The 13,866-nt window shown below is 37.0% G+C and overlaps 1 protein-coding gene across 2 annotated transcripts in view; it reads right to left on the reverse strand.

Annotated features, from left to right (window-relative positions):
- Positions 1-13,866, reverse strand: part of KCNQ1 (potassium voltage-gated channel subfamily Q member 1) — a 364,521-nt gene that overhangs the window by 122,982 nt on the left and 227,673 nt on the right. For both annotated transcript variants that reach the window (XM_034416897.3, XM_034416896.3), the window contains one exon: positions 6,428-6,503. In XM_034416897.3, the coding sequence (XP_034272788.1) occupies positions 6,428-6,503 (76 nt within the window). The remainder of the gene's footprint in view (positions 1-6,427; positions 6,504-13,866) is intronic.

The following is a 13,866-nucleotide window of genomic DNA, read 5'->3' on the forward strand; positions in this document are numbered from 1 at the left end:
AATGGCAGGGACATAACAGAGGCAGAAGAGATTAAGAAGAGGTGGCAAAATTACACAGAAGAACTATACAAGAACGAGCTTAACGTCCCTGATAACCATGATGGGGTGGTCACGAGCCAGACATCCTAGAATGTGAAGTCAAATGGGCCTTAGGAAATCTGAGCAACAACAAAGCTAGTGGAGGTGACAGTATTCCAGCTGAGCTATTCAAAATCTTAAAAGAGGATGCAGTAAAAGTGCTACACTCAATTTGCCAGCAAATTTGGAAAACTCAACAGTGGCCACAGGATTGGAAAAGGTCAGTTTGCATTCCAATTCCAAAGAAAGGCAATGCCAAAGAATGTTCAAACTATCGTACCATTGCACTCATTTCACATGCTAGTAAAGTTATGCTTAAAATCTTACAAGCTAGGCTCCAGCAGTATGTGGATTGAGAACTACCAGAAGTACAGGCAGGATTTCGAAGAGGCCACACAAGACCATCTGTGGGGGACAGATCGGCGTGACATGGAAATGTACAAATACCATGGAACCTTGGGCATGGGTGATGGTGGTGGGGATAGTACGGCGACAGGAGACAAATGGAGCACGGGTGTGGGTGGTGGAATCATAACAGTGCTCGGGAAATAGTGGAAGTGTGCGGAAAACAGCAGAGCTGTCAAGAGCCATCAAGACTGTCAGGTTGGTTTGGTGCATCCTGATGACGTCAGAGTGAGCAACGGCGTGCTGGTGTTGCGTGGTGGATTTGAAACAACCGTCAAACAGCTGAGGAACAACAAGCTGACGCCTACTTGCAGAGGAGCAAGGCGGGGCTATAAAAGGGCACTGAGAGGCAGAAGCTCTTAGTGCCACCTTTACACCATTTGCATTCTGGGATCTTCTAACAGCCACCATTGTAGCGTGTAATAAACCAGGTTTGAATCACCACTCAGCATCTGGAAGGTTTGTTCTGCCTGGTATCCGCAAAGGTGGCTTAGAGAGCCGAGAGGAACTAGAGATCAAATTGCCAACATACGCTGGATCATGGAGAAAGCTAGGGAGTTCCAGAAAAACATCTATTTCTGCTTCATTGACTATGCTAAAGCCTTTGATTGTGTGGATCACAACAAATTGTGTCAAGTTCTTAAAAAGATGGGAGTATCAGACCATCTTATTTGTTTCTTGAGAAACCTATATGCGGGTCAAGAAGCAACAGTGAGAACTGGACATGGAACCACTGATTGGTTCAAAATTGGGAAAGGAGTCCGGCAAGGCTGAATACCGTCACCCTGCCTATTTAACTTATATGGAGAGTACATCATGAGAAAGACGGGGCTAGATGAATCAAAAGTTGGAATTAAGATTGCTGGGAGAAATATCAACAACCTCAGATATGCAGATGATACCTGACTCTAATGGCAGAAAGCAAAGAGGAACTAAAGAGCCTCTTGACGCTGGTGAAAAAGAAGAGTGCAAAAGTTGGCTTGAAACTCAATATTAAGAAAACTAAGATCATGGCATTGAGCCCTCTCAATTCCTGGCAAATAGATGGGGAAGAAATAGAGGTAGTGACAGATTTTATTTTCCTGGGCTCCAAGATCACTGCAGATGGGGACTGCAGCCAAGAAATTAAAAGATGCTTGCTCCTGGGGAGCAAGGTAACATGAGGAAAACTCTTGCAGAAGGCATGCTGGAGAATGGCACACTCTGTCGTTCTCTATCCTTTCATGCTGAGGCATGCTATTCTTCTCCAAAGTTTCCCTCAGAGTCAAAATGGAAAAGCAAAAGGGGAAGTACCAGCTGCAGGAAGTTCTGAGTAGTATAACCAAACAATGGTCAAGTCCAAGCGTGTGTAACATTCTTTGAAGTACAAAGAACTTTGAACTATTTTGTTTGCCAGAAAGCCCTCTGAAGTGATTACAGAAAATTGCATACACAGTTCTTGATTGATAACAAGGTAACTGAATTACGTATAAAACACTGCCCAGTTTGTGGTGATACTTTGAAATCTAAAGCTATAAATACATCAAGAGCATCTAGTGACATCACTGAAAGCCACAATAGACACTGTTATTACTGGGGCCCTAAACTTGTACAGTAACATTTATTATTTATTTTAGTAACTGTTCTAGTGGTCATGTCCTGCTCGTAGATATCCCAGAGATATCCGGTTTATTACTGCAGGAAGCTGCATTCGATGGACCTTCGGTTTGATGGGATATAGTTCTTCTTATATTCTTAAATAAATGTTTATTATTTATTTATTTATTTTATTTATTTTGACGCATTTCTATGCCGCCCAACTCCCAAGGGACTCTGGGCATCAACAAAAAATAAAACAATGCGAACAATCCCATAAAAAATGTTAAAAAGAAAAACATTAAAACATTAAAAACTTTAAAAACGTTAAAACACATGCACTCCAATTTGTGGCCGGGTCTCGCAAGATCATTATAATGAGATCAATGGTCCCAGGCCTGCCAGAAGAGCCAGGTCTTCACCGCTTTGCAGAAAGCCAATAGGCTGGGGGCAGTCCGGACCGCAGGAGGTAATTCGTTCCAGAGAGCCGGGGCAGCCACAGAGAAGGCCCTCCCCCGCGGGCCTGCCAGCCGGCATTGTTTAGCTGACGGGACCCGGAGGAGACCAACTCTGTGGGATCTTACCGGTCGCTGGGAGCTATGTGGTAGAAAGCGGTCTCGAAGATAGCCTGGCCCTGAGCCATATAGGGCATTAAAGGTAATGACCAACACCTTGAATTGTACCCAGAGACCAATAGGGAGCCAGTGCAGCTCGTAGAGAATTGGTGTAATGTGGGTGTATCTAGGCGCACCCACTATAACTCGTGTGGCTGCATTCTGGACCAACATTAAAGAAGTGACTAACCATACTATAAAAATATTAGACTGTACTATGAGAGTTTTCCCCTAACCTGTTGCCCTCAAGAAATATTAAATTAAAGCAGGATGTTCTGAAGTTACTATCTACTATATATCTGAAATGCTGCTCTCTAAATTGGAGACGCTGCTTTATAAAATGAGGATTCCAGAATATTCCAACAGATTTTGGAGTTCTGTGCTCCCTGTTTCTTGATGTTCCTCTCTTTCAAACATTTGGCAAATCTGTTTTAATAAATGAAAGACAACATATCAGTGTTAAAATATCAATGTGGTTTGCTTATGGAATGGCTGCATGACTTGATTAATTGTCTATGCAAAGACTGTAGGCATGGCTGATGATTGGAAGAATGCCATTATCACTCCTTTACAAAAACAGAATGTTAACAAGAGAGAATGCAAAACTACAGAAGGATTAATTTATCAAGTGCTGAATTCTGATCAAAAGCATGTAAGACATGACTGTGAAAAAAAACTTTTGGCATATATAGCATAGCTTTAGTCAAAGCAGGAAGTGCGCCAAACAGATATTTGAACTTTAGCAAAGCCTTAGCCTCCTTATGTGAATGTGACAAAGTTTTAATGTATGCCTGTTGATTTATAGAAAGCATATGATAAGAGATTTGAAATATGAAATATTTTGCATGAATACAGACTTGAAGGATGTTTGTGAATGAGATATGAATGCTATATGAAGGAAGTAAAACATACGTGACAACAAACGGAATGCTTAGGGAATAGTTCAACTTGAAACAATGACCAAGGCAAGGATGTGTGGTGTCCATGAGCTCCTTAATGCACTTATATATAGATGAATAACGAAAGATTATTATGAGGTATGCTAATTGGGGATATGAAGGCAAGTGGACTTTTTATGCAGACAGTGTTGCATTGTTCGCTAAGAAACTGAAAGATTTCTAGATAGACTGATACAACAAGGGAGTAGGGGAATTAAACATTAATGAATCAATGACTAAGGAAATTGTTTTGATAGGGAATTGAGTGAATGGTTGCAAGCTATATATAAATAGCAACAAATTGAAGCAAACAGATGTTATTTTGTAATTTGATAGAATTTTTACTAAGCATAGGGAAATAGAGAAATTATAAGATATACAAGTATGGATAAAAAAAATAGAAGCCAGTATGTAGTCTGTGGTAAAGAATGTTTATTGAAACAAGTGGAAAAAATGTATGGATATAGATGTAGAAAAGTTAATTGAAGTGGAAAAAAACAGGAGAGATGCTCAAACGGAGAGAAAGCAGTTCATTAAAAATGGACTGAACACAGAAACAAATATGAAGATTTTAGAGGAAAGAGGAATGAAAGGTATGGTTGAACAGAATTCATTAGTTCATCAACAAGAAAAAGATGAGAAATTCAAAGAACAAAAGACAATATATTAATTAATTAAGATTTAGTGGATATCTAAGGATGGAGCAGTATAGTAAATAGTGTTTAGTTTTAGTTAACTTTCTTTCCCCATACTTCCTGCCTTATATTATTTTATTACTTTATATTGTATGTTTTGCATAACATTGTTTATCCCAAAAAGAAATAGCACAATAGGTAGATATTTATACTTGTAAGATGATTCTTTGGAATTCTACTGCTCCTTGAACACTTAAGTCACTACTTCTGATTATAGATAGGTCTCATTTTGTGGATCAGATGTTGAAAACGATTTTCTGGTAGTCATTAGAGAAGAGAAATTTTAATATTTTTTTTTACCAGTTTACCAGTTCCAAATTCCATTTCTTAGTTGTACTGATTGCACAGCTTTACGTGATTAAAGACTGTGACTGCAAACAGCTCAGCTGAATTTTAATTGGAAAGATGGAAAAAAAAGATGTAAAGAAACCTGAAATGTTCCAGCATAAATTCTATTTTGCTCAATTAAATCAATAAAAAAAATTATGTTTGGAGTTTGTGTAAGAAAGAACTTGATGATTGTAGTAGTAGAACTGATGGTATGGCTCTTCTTCTCAACTCTTCCTTTGATGAAGCCAGATAGAAGGAAATAAATTTCTTTACTAGTCCTGATAATACCATTCATTTCCTTCCCCAGTAAACTGAAGTATGCTCTAAGGCTGAAACTGTAGAGAAATTGAATGGCTATGCAAATTGTTGCATTTTCTTTTTTCTATGCTGTTTCCAATCAATGATGATATTATTATTATCCAGTTTTATTAATTTACCATTATCTTGATTAAAATCTGCTTTGTAATTTCAAAAACAAAAGCCTGAGCTCCCTGAGCTGAAGAAGCTTCTTGGATGAGAAGCGAAATGTCTTCAAAGAAAAACCAGAAAGTTCAGTTGAAAAAACAGCCATGATGACAACCATGATGATGGTTTGGGACAACCATGATGACTGAGAACCTCCATAGTCCCTAAATTCCCTGTTGTTGGGAGATGAATATAGCTGAAGTTTTTGTAAATTATCAAATGTGATCTCTGAGGATTTGTGTGGCTTCAGGTACAACCATACCATAATCACAATAGTAAAATGGGGTGCCTACTTCTGCTTAATCATTAAGAAGCATACATTTTTTATATGTATTTATAAAATCTTCATCAGACTAAAGCCTCCTACACTTTTTGTTGAAAACTTTCTCTAGCCACGATTTGTGGTTGCTCTGAGTCCCTAGGAGTATTAGGAAATAATCAAATACAGAATTATACTTCCTGTGAATGTATAACTTTTTTTTTTAAAAAAAGCATTGTTTTCAACCCTTTTGGTTGGAAATATGTGTTTAAAAGTTTATAGAAAACATTTGCTGAATTTTAGAATCTAGACAGAAAGGCTGAGTAAGATTTCTATTACTTCTCAGTGCAATTGTCTCTTTCTAGATTGGCAAAGGGGGCAGAGGGAAAAATAAAATATGCAATAATAATTATGTACTACTAAAATCTGTTCCATAGACCCTTTTGTTAAACTAGTATTTCAATTCAACCATTATTATTTTTTCACTTGCTGAATCATGCTAGAATAGGTTCGTTTACTCATTCTTTGCTTGTTTGCTTGCAATAAACACAGTTCTGTCTATGCTATTACATTCCAAGGTAAACAATATTATGAAAAATTCAGGACAATATGGCTATAATCCCAAGAAATGTTAATTTTGGTTCTAGGCTTTGTAACAGAATCTCAGCTAATGTGAGATAGAAACGAGGCTAAGGTAGAGTTCTAATCTCTAGGTCCATTAAATCAGTCCCACGCAGCTCAGAATTAACGAAGACACATGAGACTGTTTGCATTGGAAGGAGACAGAGATAACAAAAGGGGAAAGGTCAAGTCCATTAGTAGAAAATAACATTTTAATTCAGGCTGCATTTCAGAAACTTAGCCTGTTCCCATTGCATCCACAGTTGACTAACTTGCTGATAAACAGTCACCCTACTGAAGAATAGAGAGAAGAGTAGCAGTAGCTCGCTGATATTAAAATGGATTTCCCTGGCCTTTCCTTGTTTAAGACTGAAAAGAAGCAAGAACAGAAAAAAAAAAGAGAAAAAAGGGGATTTCTTTTAAAAAAGTACTTTGTCAACAACTCACTTGAAATTTCTTCTTTGCCACAAAATACTGCATACGGCGTATCACTTTAATGGCAGAACGGTGATGTTCTTTTAAACTGTAAGGAAAAAAAGGCAAAACTAAAAACCATGTACAAATTGTTTATTATTTATGCTACAACTGAATATCTTTCACAATATTAAGTCATGGAAAAAAAAAACCATCCTGGCCCACTTAATCTTCCCTACTCTTTTTCAAATCACCATCGGTTACACTGAAAGGGCAGGGATTTTAGCTGACTGTTGGTTGAGGCTAAGGCCTGGGGTGCAGCCAAAGCTAATATTCTTTCCACAATGCATTAGCCAAGAATCTGAAAGCTCTAAAGAAAAGGGCACATTGATTTCACTGGAATCACAATACTCCACAAAGCTAAGAATATAAAACCAGCCTTTGAAAGAAATAACATATCAGCACAGTACCAAATAGACAAAAAAGTATACTTTGAGAATGTGCCATTACCACTAATCCAAGTTGGATTACTAGAACAATTAATTTAAAATATTGGTTTAATAGGGATGCCTCCATTTTGTGCCACATGCCAATCTGCTCCAGTCCTCAAGTGAATTATTGTTTGGCACCAAATATGGAATCATATTATTAAAAAAAAATCCCTATCATACCTGTTCTAACAAAAGGGAACTGTCTTTGCACGGTCCTCTAATATGCATTTGGCTGGATGTGTGTCAAGCAAGACTGTTCTATTCATTCAAAGTAATAATCTTTGCTTCACTAAAGTCAATTTAATACTGATGAAAGACAAGAGAGAGGCACCTGCCTATTAAAGAGACCAAATCACAGAAGTAACCCTGTGCAAATGTTCTCAGTTCTGTTACTAAGTAAGGATAGCAATAGCAATAGCACTTAGACTTATATACTGCTTCACAGTGCTTTATAACCCTTTCTAAGTGGTTTACAGAGTCAGCATTTTGACTGGGTTCCTCATTTTACCGACCTTGGAAGGATGGAAGGCTGAGTCAACCTTGAACCGGTCAGGATTGAGAGAATCAAACTCCTGGCAATGTGAGCAGAGTTAACCTGCAATATGCATCCTGACCACTGCGCCACCACAGCTGTTAGATAGTTTAGTAACATTCAAATGAGTTGAATGAACCTGATTCAATGTTACTTAGACCAACCCTTCTCTTCCTTCTCTACTGGCTGAGCTTTAACTACGGCTCCAGAAGTGTCCGCCAACTTTGTCCATTACAAATGCTTTCCCCATATCTGTTCGTTTATCATACTTCCTAGTCCTCACATGTCTGCCACTGAATCCACCAAACTCTAAGTAGTCTAGTCTTTTCACAATTAGGACTATTTGGTTTTCTGTTAATGGAGGAACTACACCTAAACAAGGCGAGGCTCGACTAATGCCAGTGTCCAAGTGAATAACTTCTCACAAAACAGTTTATTTAAAAGTGTTTTCTCAGTCCATGTGGATTTTAATGCAAGCACAGGCATAACAAGTACAGAGAAGATACCCTACTTGTTTATACTCATAGAATCCAAGTCAATGTTTAACTCTCTGGATGCAAAAGCTATCATTTTGTTCAACTAAAACAAACAGCATGCATGCAAGCTGCTTATGCATTTGAATAACGAGCCCCAGACAAAATCAATTTAATGCTTAGAAACAATGGAAATAGAGTTTAGAAAAGTATCATGTTTATTTATTATTTTAATATTTCCCATACATACTTTTGTGTATGTATGTGTGTGTGTACGTGTATATATGCATATATATAATACATATATACATAAATAAATAATTACATCAAAAAGTTTTGAAAAATTCTTACAAAGCTACAATAAAGTAATAAATTCCATTTACTGTATATTCCTACTGCATAAAATAAATTTGTCACACCAAATTTAAAGGCAGGACATTCCAAATATGAAGTTTATACTTTGCTTAAAGTTTGAATTTCCTATTCTGAATGATCTTAATTATTGTCTGGATGGAATATGTTAATTTTGTAGATCATATCCTCTGCATTTACATTTTTATTAAATAATTTTGAATTAATTTGCTTTCTTTTCCTTTTGTGCTTGTATATAGATCTGCATTTATGCATGTCAGTATATATTTTGTCGTTTAGAAACAAACGACAAGGTGTCCTCCTGGATGCGCGGCTGTCTTTAGAAGGGCATATGACAGCCGTGGCCAGGGGGGCTTTTTGTCAGGTTTGCCTGATATGCCAGTTGCGCCCCTTTCTGGACCGGGACTCCCTACGCACGCTCAAGCACTCGTCACTTCTCGTCTGGACTATTGTAACGCTCTCTACATGGGGCTCCCCTTGGGGTACACCCGGAGGCTCCAACTGGTGCAGAATGCGGCTGCGCGGGGGATTATGGGAGCGACGGGGCGCTCCCATGTGACTCCTCTCCTGCGCGAGCTGCATTGGCTTCCGGTGGACTTCCGGGTGCGCTTCAAGGTGTTGGTGATCACCTTTAAAGCGCTCCATGGCTTAGGGCCAGGGTACTTACAGGACCGCCTTCTGCCACCAATAGCCTCCCACCGGCCGGTTCGCTCCCACAGAGAGGGCTTCCTCAGGGTGCCGTCGGCCAGAAAATGCCGGCTGACGATCCCCAGGAGGAGAGCCTTCTCTGTGGTGGCACCTACCCTATGGAACAATCTACCCCCAGAGATACGAGTGATCTCCGACCTTCGGATTTTTCGTCGGGCCCTAAAAACTCATTTTTTCCAGTTAGCCGGTCTGTCTTGATTTTAGGGTTAGTTTTAAAATTTTAATATTGATTTTAATTGACAAGTTTTAAATTATGGGCCAAATTTATAAATTATTTTAACTTTATTTTTAACTGTGATGTTTTGTATAGATGTTTTTATCTTGGCTGTTCACCGCCCTGAGTCCGAAAGGAGAAGGGCGGTATAGAAATTTGAATAAAGTAAAGTAAAGTAAATATAGGGATTTTTCTAAGAGGAAAATATTTCAGAAAGTTATTTAATATTCACCCAAAGAACATAATTTTCAGCAAGAAATTATTGAATTTATTTAATTATGTTTAGCTTAGGGAAATATTCTAAAGTTGAATACTGTAATTATCAATAAAAATGTAAATACTTTCCACAATTGTTTGCAAGTTAGATCCATTTAAAGTTAATATATTACTTTAATCATGCCACTTCAGTAAAGGAATGAATAAAGCTAAATATATTTTCTAAATAAAGTAATGCTATACTGTTCTTAATTGCTGAAACATTTAAAAAAATCCAGAATGTTAAAAACAATATATGAAGAAGAAAAACAAATTAAACTTATGCAGAAAACCCCAACTTTAAACATATGTATTCAATATTCTTACCCAGAAAGAGATTTGTATAAATAAAGATAATCTATAGGAAAAACTTTGAAATACTGATCTGACTTGAATAAAAGCACTTTAATTGTAGGATTCTTTGAAATGTTTTGCTGTGCTGTTAACTTTCAGACCATGCAAATTTTATTTTTTTTAATACTTTAATTAAAACTATAATAGTTTATTTGAAATTAAATATACTTTAGGCATTAGGAAATCCAACAACAGAAACTGAAGTAGTTTTAAATGTTGCAACAATGAATGTTAGGAAAAATATATAGTAAATCAATAGCAGGATTAATTACTGAAGGCCACTGAGTGTCTTGACTTGTTCATAAATTTAAGACTAAAATTTATCACCTTATAAGAGTTTATCATAGAAATAATTTGAGTCTAATTTTAGCAAAATTTTTAGAAACATTTCCACAAAATTAAATATTAATTTTGCCTCCCAACCTCAGATTATTTAATACGGGTAGTCCTTGAATTATGACCATAATTGAGCCCAAAATTTCTGTTGCTAAACAAAGCAGTCGGTAAGTGAGCTTTGCCCCATTTTATGACCTTTCTTGCCACATTTATTAAGTGAATCACTGTAGTTGTTAAATTAATAATACAGTTGCTAAGTGAATCTGGCTTTCCCATTGACTTTGCTTGTTAGAAGGTGATCAGATGCAACTGTCATGAATATGAGTCAGTTGCCAAGCGCATGAAGTTTGATCATGTGTCTATAGGGATGCCATAATGGTCATAAGTGTGAAAAACAGTCATAAATCATTTTTTTCATTACTGCTGTAACTTTGAATGGTCGCTAAATGAACTATTGTAAGTTGAGGACTAGCTGTAAGGGGGGAGTGAACCAACAGACATCTTTAGTTTAAAAGGAACAATTGTGACAGCATGGAGCTTAAGTTATTTTACTACTGGAAGAGCTATACAGCAGATTATTTTCTTGAGTCAAGCAGACATATACAAACATAAAATAGGTTAAAAGTGGTTTTAGTTTCTCCTTATCTTTAAAATGGCATATATATATATATTTATGTTTATATCAGGGGTGTCAAACTGGTGGCCCGTGGGCTGGATGCGTCATGCACAGGCCATGTCCACCCCAGCTCCGTGAAGGAAAAAAAAGTCACAAAATGTCATATGACAGCAACGTGACGCTGCGAGTTTGACACCGCTGATTTATATGCATTTGTTTTTCATCCTTGAGTGAATGGAGTTGATCTGTGCCACCTGGATTCCTTACGTAATGCATTGCATTTGAGACGACTAAGATGTAATGCTTAGAAGTTGAACTAGTAAATTAAATATAGAGGGGGGGAAAGGATTAGAAGGATGAAGAAGTTCTGTTTACTTATTCCTTCCTAATTTTTGCCTATAAACAAAAGTTAAAGCAACTTTTCTCGATACAATACTAATTAATATTTAAAAAAATAAACAGTATCCAAGTCAATGCATGCTCGGATAATGTCTAAAACAACAGCTTCCTTGACGATACAAGTACAGAATTGTTGAAAAGCAGACTATTTTAAAATAGTTAGTGCATAATCTGCTATTCAGCCTGTTCTTTCACCAAGTTTTATTTAAGCAGTTTATCTTATTGAGATTAGGATCTCTTTTATAAAGAAATACCTGGTAAAAGCAGGCCTCTGGTTTTGAATGTCAGGCTATATTTCAGTGAAGGAGGGGGGAAGAGGGCTTTTAATAGCAGAATGCTTTCTCAACGTAATCTTTATCAGGCAACTGGAGAACTAATGCCAACACATTAGAGATAATTCCTCTAGCACTATGGATCATCCAAAGACAGTTTGTTTATTGTCTTGAAGGCTCCCATTCTATTATCCTGCGTTTTTATCTTGGTTTTTTTCAGTTGGGCCTCCTTTAACATGATGTATTGAAAGATACAAAGGATATGCATGGTTTTCTTTAAAAAAAAAACTTTATGGCAAATTATACAAGGCATGCAACTGGAACCCCTTTAGGGAGGCAAACTTGTAAGACAAGGGAGTTGCGAGGGGTATTGCTGGAACAGGGGAAGTGCAAGTAGGGAAAAAAAATCGTGCCCATCATTCTCTCTTCTACATCATTCCAGCTCTGCTAGAGATTTCTTCTCTAGGGGGAAGGAGTGATGACAGCTGTACATGTTTGTAGTTAGGAAAACGTTTGTGCCATCCTAAAGTTATGATATAAACATTTTTTTAAAAAAAAATCATGATTAAATCACAACATGCTTGTATTCTCAATCTTGACCCAATAATCTTGTATTGTACTGGTGCTTGTAACCAACCGATTTTGATAACTGAGGACCAGCTGATCTGAATCAAGGAAGAGATTTTTATATGGCATTTCTATATACTTACATCACTTTTGGTTATGTGAATCAGATTTATCTAGTCATGCCTTGAATGAGATAAGAGGGGACATTTTAAATGGGCAGATTTGTTTATGGATCAGAACTGAATTGTTTATGGATCAGAAATGAAGGGACTGCAGTAAAGGTAACATATATCAAATTTATTTTATTTGTTTATCTATCTGAAATGACTGAAATGAACATTTCATTGTGTGACTGAGAACTACTACTGAAGTAGTCACAAGTCTGGAATCTGACCATGACCCTTCATACAATCAATTCTACTGAATGCCTTCACCTCAAGTTGTGTTATTTGACCTCTTCAAATTATTATTCTTATTATCTCTTTTATTCATTAAATATGAAACTTAGTCAACTGAACATTTAAAAATGTATCACAAATATTATTGACTGGTGCTGATGGTTGATATGGGTTGCTGCCAGCACCCTAGGTATCAACCAAGTACCTTCTTAAGATGTACAATGTTCCAAGTGGTGCAGTTTTTTGCAGTCCCGCTGGCGTTATTGCAGGAAGCTGCAATTATTATTGTTGTTGTTGTTGTTGTTATTATTTTCTAAACTGTGGAATAAAACTAAACAAGAAACTCCCCTAATTACAAATCGCTCAAATAAAATTAACTCAAAACCCAGCAAACAAATATTAACACTAAAATAAATAATGCAACAGTATAATTAAAAACAATGCTGTAGAACAAGACTTAATGTACAATAATTGAAAACAACTGCTAATTTGGCATTGTCAACTACAGTAAATAAAAGTAGAGTGAAGAACATGATCCTATCCCAGTAATCAAATAAAAAGATCTTTAATCCCTCTTTTAAAGTTATAATTCCCAATCATGGGCACAAGTACCTCAAGACCTAGACTTGGAGACTATAATCCTACAGCAAGAAATCTGCCTGCTCACAAGAAGGTAAACAATAAACAGGATTGTAGGGAGAAAGGAGGGGAGACAGATACCAGGGAGTTATGACCATTAAGAGCTAGCAGCTTAAATTGGAGTCTGGCTTAAATAGGAAGCCAATGAAGATCCTTCATTATAAGGAGACATGCAAATACTGTGGAAAGTCCAGAGCAGACCTGAAAGCATTGTTGTATACCCAGATCAGGAATTGGAAAGAAGAATTGAGGACAGCTGCCAGGAGACCATTACAATAATCTAGGCATTATATAGTGAAGGCATACACCAGCCATGTTTTCTGTCTCCTCTGCTGCAATAATAGTCAACCGAGTAAAAATTAGCAGTTACAAACTGCTCAAGGGGATATTAGATTTAATGGTTGCATAGGAATTAAAGGGAAAGGGAGAATCTGCCTCAGCAACAGAGTTAATTCCAGTAGATGGTCTTATTTGGGTAGGGTCTCCTGCCATAATTCCACAGATTCTATTGCATGAATTGATTTATCACACTGAATAACATAAAACCCACAATCACACAAAACCCACATCCTCCAAAAGGGGCTTCAGATAATTAGGGAACTCTTCTAAGGAGTTTTTGTGAGCAGCAGGTTGGTGAAAAACCAGTACTTCTACAAGCAGAGGTACTTATTCCTCATAGAATATACAGACTTACATAGAACATCCTTGACTTACAACAAGCCATTTAGCTATTGTTCAAAGTTACACTGGACAAAGTGATTTGTGACTGGTCTTTGCACTTATAACCATTGTAGCATCCCCATGGTCACATGATCAAACTCTGATGCATTATGATGGTTGCATGTC

The sequence above is a fragment of the Pantherophis guttatus genome, chromosome 1, assembly GCF_059756535.1.
Source record: "Pantherophis guttatus breed Tessera chromosome 1, ASM5975653v1, whole genome shotgun sequence".
NCBI lineage: Eukaryota > Metazoa > Chordata > Lepidosauria > Squamata > Colubridae > Pantherophis > Pantherophis guttatus.